Source organism: Carettochelys insculpta, chromosome 6 (assembly GCF_033958435.1).
Source record: "Carettochelys insculpta isolate YL-2023 chromosome 6, ASM3395843v1, whole genome shotgun sequence".
Taxonomy (NCBI): Eukaryota; Metazoa; Chordata; order Testudines; family Carettochelyidae; genus Carettochelys; species Carettochelys insculpta.
The window spans coordinates 73,536,557-73,555,757 of record NC_134142.1 but is presented as its reverse complement, the minus strand read 5'-3'; the positions used below and the strand labels follow the sequence as shown (position 1 = coordinate 73,555,757).

Below are 19,201 nucleotides of genomic sequence, written 5' to 3'. Positions count from 1 at the left end.
TAGATTTCCAAATTTTCCAGACTATTGGATGTCACCACCTTGCACTTCTGCAGCTTTACCAGACCTGGGCCCAGCTGCAGCTAACAACCCCCCCACATGTCCCCAGCTTCTTCACCCTTGCACTCATCCCACTTCAAAAGGTGACCAACCGTTCCCATATTGGGCAGGACGGTCCCACGTTTGGGACTCCAAAAAGGCATCCCTGCTTATTTTTAAAAGGGATGAGTTGCCCTGTATTTAGGCCCTCGGGGGCTGGGAGCACCCGCAGCTGCTGCGTTCCTGGGGCTTGGGGCCTGGAGCACCTGCAGCTGACACTTCCCTGGGGCTCAGGGCTGGGAGCACCCATGTCTGCTGCTTTCCTGGGGTTTGGGTCCAGGAGCGCCTGCGGATGCCATTTCCTGGGGCTCAGGGAGGGGAGCACCCACTGCTACCATCCCCGAACCCCCTGCAGCCCTAACCCACCCCATGCTTAACCCCCCCTGCCCTCTCCCACCGCCCCAACCCACCACCCAAACCCCCCAACTTGCTGAAATTTTGAGGTACACAAGGGTTGAGTGAAATGCAACCCTCACATATGTCGGGGGCCTACTGTACAGCAATTCCTTCAGGTACATGAGAACTGCATTCCACGCAATCCTCCTGTACCTTGAATTTGGCATAAGTTGGGTTGGGACCCTGGGAGGGGGAAGCGGGGCTAAGCCTGGGGTGGTTTAGGGCTGCAGGGGGGTGGCAGGGTGTGGTTGAGCCAGGGCATGCAGGGTGTTGGACCTGGGGAGCAGGGGGTTGGTGTGGGGGCTGAGCCCAGCCAGGGGGTTGGAGCTGGGGCCATGGGGCTGGTGGGTAGTGGGGTTGGTGCTGGAGCCCTACACATGCATGCATTGGGGGTTGGGAGCCCTGGACGCAGGTTAAAGCTGGAGCCCCGCATGCTGGGAGGTGTGAGCTGGGGCTGTGGGGGGTTGGGAGGCTTGAACGGGGTGAACTGGGGCGGGGCAGTCAGCTGGGGGGTACAGCCTCATGTGCCTGCAGCAACTGCCAGCCAGAACCCCGCCTGCGCTGGCAGCTGATAGCCCAGTGTTCATGGGGGCTGGGACCCCAGTGCATGCCGGGGGTGAATTGTGGGGAGGTTGAGCTAGGCAGAGGGGAGATTGAATGGGGGTGAACTGGGTCAGGGAGGTTAAATGGGGGGGGGGCGCGGTTGGAGCCCTGTGAGCACTGAGCCAGTTGCACAGTGGGCAGTAAGCTGGGGCCGCACAGGGATTGGTGGGGGTTGGGGCCAGGGCATGAGGGGGTTGGGGCAAGGGGGGTTGAAGCCAGGTCCATGGGGGTGGGGGAGTTGAGCAAGTAGGGGGTTTAACGGGGGTGAACCAGCATGGCTCTGGGAAGTAGGGAGAAGGGGGTTTTAGCCCGCCTGACTGCCCACAGGGGCACACAGCTAGGTGGGCTAAAAACCTTCCCAGAGTGGTGCCTAGCGCTGCGGTGGGTACGCATGGGGAAGGGGCTCTTAGCAGCTGTGGGAAACTAGGCAGGCTGACAGCCCAGCAGCTTCACATTGTGCAAAACTCACATTAGAGCAAGTTTCGCACAACGTGAAACTGCATAAAAAGGGGAATTACTGTATGCGGGACCATCAAATCTTGCTGGATTCTCTCTTTAAATGGGGCTATTTTTTGCCAGATGTCAGACCATCAGGATTTCCAGACCATCAGAGGACGGATTGAAGGAATTTTACTGTAATTGGAAATGGGGAAACTGAGATCAATGGGAAGAGTAGCAACACATTTGATAACCAGACTCTGTAATTAGGACCTGACCAAGTAAAGCCCTTACGTATGTAGCTTAAGCACATGCTTAAGTGATTTGATGTTTTAGTTGCTTAAATATGGATTTAACAGCAAGATGTTCATAGGCATGAAGGGCATTTAGGCACTTAACTTCCTTAGAAAATCCCATTTTAGGTATGTAATTTTACGCCTTAATATAAAGAAAATGCTTAAGACAAGCAACGCTTGGAAAAGAAGCTGAACTTCCAAGTTCTAAATCTGATGGGCCTCTCCTCTCCCTAGAAAATTAACAAAAAGAGAAGTCATGCAGCACTTTAAAGACTAACAAAATAATTTATCAGGTGATGAGCTTTTGTGGGACAGGCCCACTTCTTCAGATCTGGAGAATTCTAACAACTGATACCTGAGACACAGATAATTTAAAAGAAAAAGACAAAAAAGTGAAATCACAACTGATGAATCAGCTAGTTAGGACAGACGGCAGGGAATGGGGAAGAAAAACAATTTCTCTAAGTGTCTATTAAGTTAAGTGGTCTGCCTGTGGTCACTGCAAACATCAAAGGTGTGGAAATTGCCCTTGTGATGCGTAAGGTAATTGATATTTGTGTTGAATCTAAGGAGATAAGTATCAAACTTTAGAATAAATTCCAATTCAGATGTCTCCCTTAAAATCTCTTTGTTTTCGAATACACACAATTAAATCCTGGATACTTTGACCTGCTATACAGAAATGCTCATGCACAGGTTTATGTGTATTCAGATTCCTTATAAATTATTCACTTAACAGAAATTAGTAGCCTGGCCTTGGAGCCTGTCTTTACTTTGCAATCAGGTCAGTTAATGCACCATTTTGATTTTAAGTATACTTTTGAAAAGGAACAGAAATTTCATTCCTGGACCATCTGACTGTAACAGCCCACTTTTCTAACTTCAGGGGTTGTAAAACATTTGCTGTGTCTGCTGGATTTCGTAAAGGAGTTTGTTTACATTTATACACAATTGTACAAACACTTGCAGGGGAGTATGAATACCTACTCAGGCTCAATACATTGTTGTCCTCATTGTCATTCATTGTACATGCATTTAGAGAAGTTGGAGAATTGTACGTTCCATGATCTCCATTGTATGTGGGTCGAAGAAGCTTCCCTGGCAAGGTCTGATATTTGCTACTCTTCGCATATGGTTTATTCTGTATTTAAAACACACACACACACACACACATTATTTGTATAACATTTATGATAAAGGCGTTTTTCACACAAGGAACAGGCAAGCTATACAGAGGTCACAACAGCTTTTAAAACCATGTTTTTTTCCTAAGGGTGATTCAATTTAAGCACAACAGCAACATAACAAAACAGCAGAAATGCAGCACTTTAAAGACTAGCAGAATGATTTCTTTGGTGATGAGCTTTCATGGGACAGACCTACTTCATTAGATCACTTTCATTTCCAATACAGACTGACATTTATAAGTACAGAGGTCCAAAAAAAATAAAAATGCAATAGAACCTGACAAATCAAGTGCATAGGACAGAAGAGAGCGGGGTGGGGGGGTGTGTTAAGTGTCCTGCCTGAGATCATTATGAACATCAAAGGAAGGGAAGCAGTCCTTGTAATGTGTGAGGTAGTTGGTGTCTCTGTTCCTTCCAAATGTTAATGTCAGCCTTGAATATGTATTCCAGTTCAGAACTTTCTCTATGTAATCTGTTTTTAAAGTCTTTTTTCTAAGACACAAATTCTCTTGAAGTTTTCAGTCTCTGTCAGTAGTAGTAACTTCAAGACCTCTACCAAGCATTTATAAAACTTAATTACCCACTGGGAGAAGTGAAAAAACAGATTGACAGGGTCAGACAAATACCCAGAAACCAGCTACTTCAAGATAGGCTCAAGAAGATCAATAGCAGAACACCACTTGTCATCAGCTATAGCCCCCAACTCAAACCCCTGCAATGCATCATTAAAAACCTAAAACCTATGAAGAGACACACCAATTACCTCACGCATTACAAGGACTGCTTCCCTTCCTTTGATGTTCATAATTATCTCACGCAGGACACTTAACATCCCTCATCCCCCCTCCTTCAGTCCCATGTACTTCATTTGTCAGTTTTTATTGCAATTTTTGGACCTCTACTTTCAGATGTCAGTCTGCATTGGAAATGCTATTGATCTGAAGAAGTGGGTCTGTCCCACGAAAGCTAATCACCAAATAAATCATTTTGTTAGTCTTTAAAGTGCTACATTTCTGCTGTTTTGTTGGAGTACAGACTAACACAGCTACCTCTCTGTTACTATACAACAGCAATATGTTTTTCTAGTTAAAGGAGGTAGTGGCAGCTGGAGCTGGTTCTGAGCAGCGCCTTCCCTCCACAGCAGAGCAGACAGGAGGGCCTGTTCAGGAGCTTCATTCTGCTGCCTAGCTTGGGGGTGGTGGGAATTAGTGGTGGCAGCCAGAGCTTTGCTCTGAGAGGCACCTTCCCTCCCTGCCATGCCCCGGAGGTAGCAGCTGTTACCAGCTCCTCTCCTCCTAGGCAATCTCAAGGTGGTGCTGCGGTGGAGGCAGGTAGAAGGGCATGGGGATGGAGGAGGCCCCGGGAAGGCCGGAGTTCACCATGTGGGTTCCCGACCAGGCTGAGAAGGCCAGGGCTGGCACAGTGGGTCCTCCCCTCAGCTCTGGCTTTGCTCTTTGCCTCCACCTCCTGGGCAGAAGACAGATGTATTTGTGTAATGCGATATTCTATTGCCCAGGAAGAATTTAGAGAATATGTGTGTGTGTGTGTGTGTGTGTGTGTGTGTGTGTGTGTATATATATATATATAGTGTGTGTGTGAGAGAGAGAGAGAGATATTTTATGTTCTTTGCACTAACCCTATTTTTAATATTACTAATAGTTTTAATATAACTTTTTAGAGAGAAACATGGACTAATTTATACTTCAGTCATTTCTGTTTAGAATGGTTACATGAACTCCACTAACTATTCCATACAGTTTTCACTTCTCTCATACCTGAGGAGGGTCTACACTCACACCTAAACACAGTGCTTAGTGTTGTGCTTAATGTCACTGAAGTTAATAATGCTACTCATAAGTTATGTATACACTAGACATTGAAGTTGACTGCTGATACACAACTTTAGCTATGCCATTTGCGTAGTTAAAAACTTACTGGTGGTCGACTTGGATATCTGTCTCCTTAGAGGAGGGTTGATGGGAGCATTTCTCCTGTCAATTTTCCTTATTCCTTGCTACTCTTGAGGAGTTTGGGGGTCAAGTTTGACCCCAGAAGGTGCCATTTTGTGCATGCGTGAGACAAAACCCCAGAATATCAACCCTAAGTGGATTGATCTTCCACTGTAGTATGGCTCTAGCCATAGTGGTTGGGCCTGTCTCCGACAGTAAGTATTGCATGAGAATCTCAACAGCAATATTCAATATACTGTACTGAAAGTGAGCAAGTATAAAGGGACAATTTACCTTTCTGTTGTATAGGCCAAACTAAGTATAGTAAACACTGAATTTTGCTATAGTAAACATTTGTAAGCTACATCATGGGCCATTCCTTGTCATGGTGAGGTGGCCAACCAATGAAGCAGCTAAGGAATGTAAAGCAGACTTCTATGAGAAACTACAAAGTGTGGTAAACTGGAAAGCAAAGAAGGATATGTTGATTTTGATGGGCGACTTCAACGTGAAAATTGGAAGCATAAATACAGGCAGAGAACAGACTGTGGGAAAAGAAGGCCTAGATAACATGAATGAAAATGGAGTGATTTTTCTTCCTTCAACGGATTGGTGATAGGTCGTAGTGTTTTTCCATACAAAAGGATCCATTAGGTCACCTGGCTTTTGCCGGACCACCAGTCAGAAAGCCAGATTGATCACATCTGTATCAGCAGTTCTTTCAGAGGATTGATGCAGGAAGTCTGTGCTAGAAGAGGCGTGGATGTAGGTTCAGACCATCATTTGGTCATGGTAAAACTCAAGCTCTTGCTCAGGAGGTACACCACAACAGTGACCAAGCCAGGATTGAGTTTCAAGATGGAACAGTTGAAGATTTCGAGACAAGTGCCAGTTTCCCAGTGGAGCTGTCCAACAGATATGCACTTCTGTCAAACCTCACCCCAAAAGATGGTACTGTGGAACAAATCTGGGAACACACCAAAGCAGCCTGGAAAGAAATCTGTGAGAAAACATTGGGAAAGAGGACAAGGAGCCACAAAGAATGGAGCACAGCAGAAACTCTGAGAAAAGTGAAGGAACGAAAGGACAGAAAAGCAGCAAACAACAGCCAAAAAAAAAAAAAAAAAAACCCACAGCAAAACAAGAGCAGCCAAGGTGGAAGCTCAGAGACTGTATTTAAAAGCCAACAAAGAAGTTAAAAAAGGCTGTGAAATAGGACTAGAAGAACTTTGTGGAAACAAGCTTGTGCAACAAGCTGAACAAGCTGTAGGACACTGAAACTTGAAAGAGCTCTATAACATCACATGGAAGCTAGCTGGGTCACAGTGTACAGTTGATCAGACAGTACAAGATAAAGAGGGGTGTGTGCTAATGAACCCAAGTAAGCAGCTCATTAGATGGAAGGAACACTTTGAAGAGCTACTGAACCACCCTGCCCACATGGAACCTCCCGAGTTATCACCTGCAAATATACTGCTGCAAATTGACATCAGCAGACCTACAAAAGAGGAAATCAGAAAAGTCATTGCCCATCTGAAAAGCAGAAAAGCACCTGGCCCAGAAAACATCCCTGCAGAAGCAATCCAGGCAGGTAGTGAGACATCAGTCAACATGATGTATAATCTATTTTGGAAAATTTGGGACACTGAGGAGATCCCACAAGACTGAAAACATGGCTACCTTATCGAGCTTCCAAAGAAAGGCAACCTGAAGAAATGCAAGAACTTGAGAGACATCACATTACTGTCTATTCCAAGAAAAGTGTTCAATAGGATTCTCTTGGAGAGAATGAAGACAGAAATTGATAGATAGCTCAGGGAAGATCAGGCTGGCTTCTGAAGCAAGAGGTCTTATACTGATCAAATAGCAAATCTCAGAGTGATCATAGAACAGTCACTTGAGTGGAACTCTCCTCTGTAATTAACCGTCATAGACTTTGAAAAAGCCGTTGACAGCATTGATAGAGACACTTTGTGGAAACTGCTGCAAAACCATGGCATCACATCCAAAATTATTAACTTGATTCATTCAGTGTATGAACCCTCAACATGCCAAATTGTTCACAACGGTCTCTTGACAGCATCTGTCAGCATACTGTCAGGAGTGCGACAAGGGTGCCCACTGTCACCTTTCCTGTTCTTGATCACAGTGGACTGGATTATGAACAGGACAACAGATGGCCATCAATAAGGCATTCAGTGGACACTTTACAAACAGCTAGAGACATTGATTTTGCTAATGATACTGGCCTCCTTTCACACTGACATAAAAGCATTAAAGAAAAGGTCACAACACTAGACAAAACCGCCTCAATGGCTGGACTGAGCATTAACAAGGGAAAGACCAAGACAATGAGGATCAACCAGTCCAACAACACCATCACACTCAGACAGGAAAGCCTGGTAGATGTGGAACAGTTCACCTAGTTGGGGAGTGTTATGGGCATAGGTGGAGGACCAGATAAGGATATCAGTGCCAAGATAGGGAAAGCAACACCTGCATTCAAGACTCTCCATCCCATATGGAGTTCACATATAATATGTGCAAAGACAAAACTGCAGATCTTTAACACAGAATGTGCTCTTGTATGGATGCAAGACCTGGAGTACTAAAAAGTCTTCAAATCACAAGCTACAGACATTCATAAACAGATGGCTGAAGCACATCCTTCACATCAAATGGCTAGACTTCATCACAGATGAGGAGCTTTGGGACAGAGCAGGACAAGAACTAATTGACATTGAAATCAAGAGAAGAAGGTGGGGATGGCGAGGCCACACTCTCAGAAAACCATCATCCAGCATAGTCCATCAATCTCTCACATAGAACCTGCAACGAAAATGCAAAAGAGGAAGACCTCAGGCAATGTCTACTGAGACTGAAGGACGACAACTGGGGTACTCCTGGAACGAGCTAGAAGTTTTGTCCCAAGACAGAGTGAAGTGAAGGAGATGTGTAGATGTCCTACGCTATACGCGGAATACAAGGGTTAAGTAGTAGTAGTTGCAAACCTCTGTAAAGTCACCTAGTCGAGGGGCACAGGGTGGGTATGCTCTAAACATGATAGTTGCATTCAAAAAATTGTATATGTGCATGCAAATCTTGCTCTTATGAAGCCAGTGAGAGTATTTTTAAGATGAAGTTTTGGTTTCATAGGTGTACTCCTTGTTTCCAGCTTTGAAAAGTTGCCAGGCAAGTGTTATTTCTCTGTAGAATGTTGACACCATTATTTAGTCAAGAGGTCATCACTTAGGACTTGTTGCACATTCCAGAAATGGGAGACATTTAGAATTACCCAACCTTCACTTGAGAAGTGCTGAGCACCCTTTGACTTTGGCTGAATGACAAGGGGAGCTGTGGGTATTCTTTGGAGCAGGGCCTTATTGCTAAATATTTATTTTGGCATTATCAGATAGCACATGGAAGGAAAGGAATGTATGAGAATAAAGAATGTTAAACTTATTTAGCCCACACTAACATACTATGTTCCCTCATGTACTATCTGGCTACTAAAAATATATGGGTAATGTACAATCATACACAAGAGTAATGCATAGTTTACTTTGCACAGCTATTACATTTCATATGTCATAACTTTATCTTTCCACATAAATACTTTTTTCAGCTTTCCTTTTTTTTTTAAATCATTCCCCATCCTTCAAACTAGTGAGGATAAAAGTGAAGATATAAACTGTTGCTGCAAGAGGGTTGTATTTGTCTCACATTGAAGTCAATGGAATTATCATAGATTTCAAGGAGCATCTTAACTTGTTCGTCTATTTTTATAGATTAAAACCAGACCAGAATATTGTCATTATCTAATTTGACATCTACCATAACACAGGGCAAATAACCCCATCAACAATTTCTAGATCAAAATGAATACTACTTGAACCGGCTATAGCAGCTCTTTTAGACAGATATCCAGTCTTGGCTGAAAGACAGCAAGGCTACGTCTACACTAGGGGAAAACTTTGAAATGGCCATACTAATGCCAAATCGGGGAATACTAATGAGGCACTGAAATGAATATTCAGCGCCTCATTAGCATGCTTCTGACCACAGCACTTGGAAAGTGCCTCATTTCATTCGTGCACAGCTCATCTACATGGGGGTCCTTTTTGAAAGGGCCCTGCAACGTCAGCTGATAGGAATATGGGGATTTTGACATTTGTAGGGTCCTTTCAAAGAGGATCCCCCGTGTAGACGAGTCGCGTGTGAATGAAATGTGGCACTTTTGAAGTGCTGTGTCTGGCAGCATGCTAATGAGGTATTGAATATTCATTTCAGCGCCTCATTAGTATTCTCCAATTTGGCCATTAGCATGGCCATTTCAAAGTTTTCCCTAGTGTAGACGTAGCACAAGTGATGAAGAATCCATCACATGTGTAAGTAATTTGGTCCAATGATAAATTACCCTCAGGCTGTGTCGACACTACAAAGATAACTTGGAAGTTGCTTACTTTGAAGTACAACTTCAAAGTAAGCAACTTCAAAGTAGAGTGTCTACACACACCCTACTTCGAAGTTAAACTTCGAAGCAGCACACTACTCCATTCCCGGGAATGGAGTAAGGACTTCGAAGTTGGGCTTCCTACTACAAAGTTAACTTCAAAGTGAGAGAAAAATGTATGTACACTCTCATGGCTACTTCAATGTTGAGTCTAACTTTGAGATTAACTTCGATGTTAGTTCCTGGTGTAGACACACACCCAGGCTACGTCTACACGTGCACCCAACTTCGAAATAGCTTATTTCGATGTTGCGACATCGAAATAGGCTATTTCGATGAATAACGTCTACACGTCCTCCAGGGCTGGCAACGTCGATGTTCAACTTCGACGTTGCTCAGCCCAACATCGAAATAGGCACAGCGAGGGAACGTCTACACGGCAAAGTAGCACACATCGAAATAAGGGAGCCAGGCACAGCTGCAGACAGGGTCACGGGGCGGACTCAACAGCAAGCCGCTCCCTTAAAGGGCCCCTCCCAGACACACTTTCATTAAACAGTGCAAGATACACAGAGCCAACAACTAGTTGCAGACCCTGTATATGCAGCACGGACCCCCAGCTGCAGCAGCAGCAGCCAGAAGCCCTGGGCTAAGGGCTGCTGCCCACGGTGACCACAGAGCCCCGCAAGGGCTGGAGAGAGAGTATCTCTCAACCCCCCAGCTGATGGCCGCCATGGAGGACCCCGCTATTTCGATGTTGCGGGACGCGGATCGTCTACACGTCCCTACTTCGATGTTGAACGTCGAAGTAGGGCGCTATTCCCATCCGCTCATGGGGTTAGCGACTTCGACGTCTCGCCGCCTAACGTCGATTTCAACTTCGAAATAGCGCCCAACACGTGTAGACGTGACGGGCGCTATTTCGAAGTTACTGCCGCTACTTCGAAGTAGCGTGCACGTGTAGACGCAGCCCCAGTGTCATAAAACTGCACTGTAATTCTTTTTTGAATTTGTCTAGCCTTGGCTTTCAATTACTAGATCTCCTTATGCCATTTCTGATAAATGGAAGAGTTATGAAAGAACTAATTTTTATTTTTATTATTAGACTACAGCATTCACCCTCAAATCCTCCCCGCCACATTTTTTAAAATTGTCATTTCTTTATAAAAACAATTCGATAGAAATTGAATGACAAGTGAAAGAATAGCCACTCCATCAATGCAGAGTCACAGAAGGCAAATGTTAAAGGAGTTAAGATGTAGTCAATATACCTCTTGTTCTACAACAGGTTCTACTGGTTTCCCGTCTACATACTACGGAGTTGCAGGGAAGGTAATTTCAAAGTTTGATGGAAAAAAGTAACAGACAAATGTTAGTATAAACATACATACAATACAAAATAACAGTTTTAGTCTGATTTCTAAGTAATGATTCTACTTGAAGATGTTAAGAGGTCTATTCTCTCCTTGTTAAATAATACACGGCTCATATCTTTTCCCAACCACTTTATCAAAATGACCACAATCTAGAGTCTGTTGCAGTCAAAGAAATTTTTGCTTTCAGCTTTCACAGGGTCAGGATTTGATCTAAAGATGAAAAATCACTTCATCCAATATGTATTTATTTCTTCCTATGGTTTTGGATATGTCAGCTGATGAACAGACCACTGCAATGTACTTCATGAAGCTTGACATTTTATGAAGAATTTAAGTAAGAATGTAATTATGCAAACAGTACTTTGGTCAGGTCAACAAAACTAACGTCTACTTTTAAAAAGAAATGCATGGGGATCTTTAATTGTTGCAAGTAAAAAGGACCCAAGTCTTAGATCCCATGGAGATTATTACACCTTTAAACAACACAATACCCCCAGGGTTGGACTATTATTGTCTTGATGGAAGAGTACCAACTATTAAGACCTTGACTCAACAGATTTTACACCACGATCAACCTCATCCCTTTTCGGCAAAGCAGTAAAGCACATAGGTCCTAGTACTTTCCTCTGAACTAGTCATGTGCTCAAATTTAAGCACGTGCTTCTGTGCTTTGTTAATCTGCATCTTAGGCTCACTAATGCTATTTTCTGTTTCATTTTATGGTTTCTCCTCCAAATATTAATCTCAACAATGCTTAGCTTCTCAGACCTGAGTATCTCAGAATCCAAATTAGACTATCTACACACCTACTTTTGCATATGCATTCTGTATAACCTTTTTAAATTAACAGCATACACAAGAGCATGTCAAGGAGAAATTAGACCTTTACATTCTACAAGGAACTAAAAATGTTAGTCTTTGATTCATTTACTGTATGTATCCCTGTATGTATAAAATGAGTCCAAAATAAGTTTCAAACACATTTTGTTAGGTTACATTTATACTAACAAATAAAAAGATTGCAGTAAAGGCTTTAGGAAAATCTAGAATTTTTTGAATTAATCATATTTTTACTGGATATGAATATATTAATATACTATTTTAAAAGGGCATTAACATGCAGGGACAAGTAATTTTACACAAATCTAGTAATAGTGTAATAAAAGAATCAACAAAACTGACAAATTAAAGTGGTAGAGGAAGGAAAAAAACAAATTTAGCGAGTATAAAAGTGATCCATTTTATCATATTGAAATGAGGCTTAAGAAAAGCAAAAATGAAGCCAACCCAAAATTCATTTAGCCTTAACATTAACAGCTCTGCTTCCCTTGGTTTAAATAATATAACAGCAACATCAGCTTTTATAATGTCATTTATATTAGAAGTCTAGCTTGGAAAGGAACAAATACACTTACAAGCAAACAATCAAACCACAATCCTGAAGAGAATAGTATTGTAAGCTTCAATATTTAAGAATTTAATTTATTTTTAAATTGTGACCTAATGATAGTCACCATTAAAGTCCTTGAAATGCATAGGTCTTTAATTATTTTAAAACACAAAAAACAAGTGTATGTAAACTGTGTTGAGGGTTAAATTCATTTTAACCTGAGCAAAAGCATTATAATTTGTTGATATAGTGAAATTACGCAGTGAATAAACACTGTATAATGCCATAAAACAGAATGGCTGTGTCTACACTAGCAGGTTCTTTCAAAAGAGTTTTCAAAAGAAGGGGGCTCTTTCAAAAGATCTTGAAGAGTGTCTACACAGAAAAGGCCTTTTTTAGAAAATGAATCAAAAGAACATAGTGCGCTTTTCAAAAGCACTCTTCCATTACCGTTTCAGGAAGAACATCTTCTTTTGAAAGCTTGTTTCAAAAGAAAATGTGTGCAGATGTTCTGCAGGCCCTTTTTTTCAAAAGAATAGTCCGCATGTCACCCGATTTTTCAATCCCTGGCTCATTCTTGAAAGAATGAGGACTGTGTGCATGCTATCTACTGAAAGAGAAGATCACTCTTTTGATCTGCTTTTTTGTGTGTAGATGCACTCTCACTCTTTCGAAAGAGGGTTTTTTGGAAGAAATCTTCTGGAAGGGCTTCTTTCGAAAGTTCTCTGTAGTGTAGACATAGCCAATTGGTGCTCAGTCAGGTAAAAGCTTCCTTCTAAAACCCAGGGTCCTTTAAAGACTAACAGATTTATTAGTGCATATATTTATCCCTGCATCTCTGTTTCCACTCCAATGCAACTCGGAGTGCATGTCACCCACAAACACTTATGCTCAAATAAATCTGTTAGTCTTTAAGGACTCCTCATTATGTTTGCAAATACAGACTAATATGGCTACCCCTCTGAAGCTTCCTACTGTACATTTAAGGAAATAAGAATGAATATGCTCATGGTGTCAGATACTGAATCTGAAGAATATGCTATGAAAATAGAATATTTTAATGAATTCAGTGTAAGACCTGAAAAAGTTCCAATCTGAATAAAAGCATCTACTTTTAGGAAAAAAAATTAAAAAGTGATATTGTTGATTTGTAGAGTAGCCCAGTGCACAACTCCCGTGATCATGAGTCCTGAAATTTAAAGGCATTTTGAAACGTTTAATTCAGAAGGACTTCCATTAACATTTATACACTGGATATACTTCATGTCAATGTATTTTCTTTTTCTCCTTGTTTAGCTGAAAAGCTGAGTTATTATGATTTGTTTGTGTGGAAAAGGCAAACACTTTGCTCATTCTAAGCTCAGAAATACTCACAGGACAGAGATGGTTTGGACTACAAATACTTTTTTTAAATACAGTATTGGTGTTGGTTACATTTAACACATATAATATGTAAACTGACGTTAATTTCTTTCAAATTACTCACTTCAAATTCAATGTTAAAAGCTGTAAATACTTATGAACCAACCTTTTCCAGGGATTCGCTCTGCAAGTCCTCTAGACTACTTGACATTTTTTTCTGTGCAACCCTTAAAGTACAAAATAATGATTTTGGAATATGAATAAAACCACAACAACCATGAATGCAAAATAATGTCTCTATAATCATATATATTATACAAATGATTCAAATGATATGACTCTGGAAATAATCTGCAATTGACTGGAATCTTTAAAATGCTAGAAATTCCAAAAACTGGCAAAGTTGCCTGTAGACTAATGATGAAATGTTCGGTAGACTTCAGTTAATCCTGGTGATAAGTGTTTCAAGTAACACTGTTCCTACCTATTTCTGGTTTCCAAGGATTCCTCATGTGGGGAAATAAGGTTATTTGAAGGAACTGGAATGCTTCCCCTGTTAATCAGAATAATATAGCTTGTTGTAAGTGTTGTATGCTATGTACACCTCTTAATCAATGACATTGCTAAGTCAGCACTGTAAGCATACATGACAAACAGTGCATCCTCATCTGACCTCACACCCTTTGCTTTATAGGAATGTGCAAGATTAAAGACTGATACCTGAATAGGTTATTTAGACCCAGGACAGTTTACAAAACAAGGGTCTTACCTGATTTCCAGAGTCTTTTGTGGCAGTACAGGCTCCACAGTTGTTGACAATTCTCTCGGGTGTACCTGTAAAAATATGAATCCCAGTTTATGATTTTTGTCAAACTAACCCACACACAAATAAATTCACCTTGAGCCAAATTCTGCCCTGAGATGTTTTCTTGCAACCACAGTGTGATCAACATTGTAATCTCTGACTGTATCTCCACTACAAGCTAAAACTGACTTTATTAAAATCAATTTTTTAATGCTGGGTTTTATAAATTCTAATTTGAGCATCTTCTCCTTCCCACAAATGTGATTTATTGCTGCCACACACAAGTAGCTAACCATCTACAGTTGCAGCTGTGTATTGTGGGAGCCTATCCCACAGGTCTCTGAGCCCTGTAGCATTCTGGGTATTTTCACTGGTGCAGCATGAGAAAAAAATGCCCTGCAAGTGGCTGTGGGTATCTGACGACACAGTCTTACATTTAATTTCCCTCATTCCTCTGCCATGTTAAGCAAACACCCCTTTTTCCAGGTGGAACCTTGCTTGTCTAAGTGATTGGGTTTTTATAACTCAGGGAAGGGGAAGGGCAGCAAAGTGGTTGGAGTATTTGCCTGCTGAACCCATAGCTGGGAGTTCAATTCTGGATTGGGCCATTTAAGGACATGGGGGCAAACAGATTCAAACAAAAATCTGTCTAGGATGGTGATAGGGCATGCAGGTGGCTGGCCTCAATGCCCAAAGCATGAAGAAAATGGATAGGAAGGGTTAGGAAAAAAAGATTTTGGGTTTCCCAACCCACAGGTTTTCAAAACAGGATGCAAAAGCACTGGAGCACATGCAGAAGTGGAGGGGATAAGAACAGAAATCCATGCAACTATACTGCTGCTTTGTAATCTGCCCTGAATGGGAGTTAGCTCATAGTTTTTTCGCTCTACAAGCAACCTGGAGAATGAACTGTGACTTGGGGCAGATCTAAACAACAGCTGTGTAAGATTAAGGCTTAGATCTGGATTTAGACCTCCCAGCAAAGAAGTTCCTCGAAACAAGAATTTTCTCTCAAAGCCTAGTACACACAGGTGTTTTGTGGAAAATGCGAATAGCTCATTAAAACAGTTACTGTCCCTTTTCTTTCAAAAGCCAGCCAATCTTTCTCCATTGAGAGAGTATTTTCAACGGTGTTCATAAGAGGTCTTCCCACTCCAGATCAGTGATCTGGAATGCATTCACCCATAACTCTGAAAAGAAATTTGCCTGAGCCAAAGCACATAGAAATTATTCGGATTATGGTTCATTTGGTCGCTACAAGCCTTACTTGGCTAAGTGTTGTAATTGTAGAGCTAGTACATTGACTTCAATGGCCTTTGCATCAAGCCCATACGGAATGTCTGCCCTCTCAACTTTAGATGGCACTTCCTATCTGCCCAGGGAGACTTCCGCCCAGTCGGCTACAAGGCCCCAGATAGCAGCCAGCCCCCATATATCTTAGCTGCTGAGGGAGACTTTCCCCTGGTTGGCTGCAAGGCCCCCACATAGCTGCCAGCCAGCCCCTCTTATCCACCAAGGGAAACTTCCCACCCATCGGCTGCAAGGCCCCTGAATAGCTGCCAGCCAGCCCCAGAGTATCTTACCCACTGAGGGAGTCTTCCCCCAAGCGGCTCCAGGACCATCATTGCACACAAACTGCCAGGCACCATGTTCAACACATCCTTTTATTGGTTGGGGGTGAAGCCACATGATGTGGCTGGGCATGGGAAAGTTCCAGACTGCATGGCAGCTCTGGGGGAGGGAACAGAGGGGATGTCGGGGGCAGGACAAAATGTAAATGGCTGAAAGGAAGTTTCTCAGTCTCTCATACAAGTACAACCCCCACCCACAGCCTAGCTGCCACATGGTGTGTGTGTGGGAGCAGCAGATGGCACCCGGCAGCACAGAAAAAAAGCCAGCTAGCAGAGGTAGACACAGAACCACAGACTCCACAGCTGCACTAATAGCAAAGAAAGAAAGAAATTTTTCAGCTTCTCATACAAGCATGACCAAATAGCCACGAGCCTCCAAGGGCTGAATTGAAACGGTCTTCCTTTTGCCTAATTGCTGCACACCTGAGAGCAGTGGAGATGGAAGAGGCCAGAGTGGAGAACTGTGGGGCATTGTGGGACACATACAATTAATTCAATTTAAAGACATTGCGCTTCTACACTAGCCTTCATTCAGAGTTTTAGATTTGACCTGAAGGCTGCACCCATCAGGTTACGATGATGGCATGAAATCGATATTATATCTATTTTAGTGCTCCATAAATCAAGCTAATGGTATTTACAGTGAAGACAGGCATGTGGTACAATCGAGCTAAATGCCTTAAATTTGATTTTACCTTGTAGTGTAGATGCAGCCTCTGATATGGCAGAGATAAAAATAATTTACTCCTAAACAATGTTATTTGTTAAATACCTCTTGTTTAAGTAACTCTGCTTGGGCCTTATTCATGAGATTCCACTTCCTCAAACTAGCCTCAAGTTCCTCTTCACTGTTACCAGACAGAATTCTCTCTGAAGAGCCTGAGAGAATGAAAGGATAGAAGGGCTTAAAGAGGTTAACAGGTTAAATGAACATGTGATGGGTTCCTATATATTTTTCTGCATATAAAAGCAACTGCTTTATGGAATATATTCAAGTGAGATTTTAAAATGGAGCACTATATGGTCTGTATTTTAATAGAACTAACTGAATATTATGTATGTTTGTTTTTTCACTGCACGTGCTACATTTCTCTTACGAAAAGGCATATATGTGAGAAGAAACATTCACAATCCAGTTTCTCATACTTCATTTCAAAGTGAACAGAAGATAACTATTGGTGGATAAAATAAAAAAAAAGATGTTAACTAAAATGTCAACTATCTCTCATTTCCCTGACTGAGGTGGTACGGTCATGGTGGTACGGAAAAACTATTGCCAGTTGTATTAAGCAAGGACATAATATCTGCTGGTTCATTTGGACTAGTGCGTACTATTCGCCCTGTTTGGGTGAGAACATAGTCAGTCTGCTGTTGTTAATTGTACCCCTGCGATGTGAAGTAGAAGGTTGTTTGGTACTGCCACAAAGTGTGGCTTCCTATGGGCACATGCTCAGTTGTTGTAAATTATCCAAGTTCCATTAACCGTGGTTGAGCTATGATAAGAGAGGTAATATGATAGTTTAAAATGAGTCTGCCCTAAAACACATACCCAATTCTCAATATAAGTGATAAAATGAACAAAGGTGATCTCCAAAGACCTCCTAATTATTTAAATAGTGTTTTGTAATACATTAATAAAAACAATAAGTAATCTGGTTGATTGAGAAACTCTCTATGTTAAGGAGTCTAAATGACAGCATTTAGAGCAACCAAGAATTTGAGGACTACATTCCAACCCATTATTAAATGACATAAAACAGGAGGAAGAACTAGCTCAGTGATTTGAATACTGGCCTGCTACACCCAGGATTGCAAGCTCAATCCTTGAGGAAGCTGTTTGAGGCAATTAGACTTTTTTTTTAAAAAATATATATATGTCTGTCAGGGATGATGCTTGTTCCTGTCAAAAGGGCAGGGGACTGGACTCAATGACCTCCCAAGGTCCCTTCCAGCTCTATGAGACATGCAAAACAATCTCTTAAGTCAAAACTGACTGTGGGATTCAGCCATGCAAGTCTATGGCTGGGTCTACACTTCTCCCCAACTTCAAAGGGGGCAAGGTAACCAGGGCCACCGGCGATTACTAATGAAGTGCTGCAGTGAATACACAGCATTTCATTAGGCTAATTTTCCCCACAGCAACTTCAAAGCTTCAAACTTTGAAGTGCCAGCATGTGCGTAGCCGTGGTCACTTCAAAGTCTCTTTACTCCTCAAAATTTTGAGGAGATAAAGGGACTTCAAAGAAGCCCAGGCACTTCAAAGTGCCCGTGGCTACATGCATGCCAGCACTTCAAACTTTGACACTTTAATGTTGCCGCAGGGGAAAATTACACTAACGAAGTGCTGCATATTCACTGCAGCACTTCATCAGGAATCTCCTGTGGCCCTGATTACCATGCCCCCTTCAAAGCTGGGGGCAAGTGTAGACAAACCCTGTATGAATAGGAGTGGTGTACCTAATCTCCTATCCAGTTTTGACCCTCGTTTTATGCTATGTAACATAGGCTATTCACCAAAATTAAACGTCTAGAATGTTGCAGATGAAAATTATGTGTCTTTAATAGATTTCTTTGTATAGTTTATCACATGGTCTACTTTTTGATGCTTTATTAAGGAATATTCATTACAGAACATACAGTATTCATGAAGACCAGACATCAAACAATATCCACAGCACTTATTTTACCATGAGCAGCTATCAGTATCTCCTTCATCCTTCTGTACTGGCTTAGCAATACTGTTAACTCCTCTATTTGGCGGTCCTTTAAAAAAACACGAAAGGGAAATCACATCCAAAGTGCCAGATTTGATATCATTACATTTGTAGATAGAGCTACTAGTAATGTGTATAACTTAATACTATATGCTCACTGTGATGCCTGGGGATTTGTGCCTATTAATGGGAATCGGGCGAAGAATTTCATATAGATTCAGATATGACAGCTTTTCTCTGGCTGAGGAGTACTGTTCCCCCAGTTTTTTTCCATCTGGGGTTGGGATAAATTTTGTTATGTGCACCAAGGCACATGCAGACATGCCCCACCATTAGAAACACATGCTGCCCATTGTGAGTGCCTGTGGGAGCTCGGGAAATTGGCTGGGTGGCTGGTGAATCTCTCCTGGGTGGGCACCTAAGCACTCAGCTTACAGGGAACACTGCTGAGGAGCTCCCCATACTGAGAATCCTCCGTTTGCCCACTTAGAGCTAATTTTCGAAA

At 42.1% G+C, this 19,201-nt stretch overlaps 1 protein-coding gene across 10 annotated transcripts in view; it reads right to left on the bottom strand.

Moving 5' to 3' along the window:
* PPFIBP2 (PPFIA binding protein 2) overlaps positions 1 to 19,201 on the bottom strand; it is a 260,115-nt gene that overhangs the window by 33,427 nt on the left and 207,487 nt on the right. For 9 of the 10 annotated variants that reach the window (XM_074997329.1, XM_074997330.1, XM_074997322.1 and 6 more), the window contains 7 exons: positions 18,670 to 18,745; positions 16,755 to 16,861; positions 14,316 to 14,380; positions 14,031 to 14,099; positions 13,713 to 13,773; positions 10,690 to 10,731; positions 2,817 to 2,970 (listed from right to left, as the gene is read on the bottom strand). In XM_074997329.1, coding sequence (XP_074853430.1) covers positions 2,817 to 2,970; positions 10,690 to 10,731; positions 13,713 to 13,773; positions 14,031 to 14,099; positions 14,316 to 14,380; positions 16,755 to 16,861; positions 18,670 to 18,745 — 574 coding nt within the window. The remainder of the gene's footprint in view (positions 1 to 2,816; positions 2,971 to 10,689; positions 10,732 to 13,712; positions 13,774 to 14,030; positions 14,100 to 14,315; positions 14,381 to 16,754; positions 16,862 to 18,669; positions 18,746 to 19,201) is intronic. The other variant, XM_074997328.1, reaches the window with a different exon arrangement.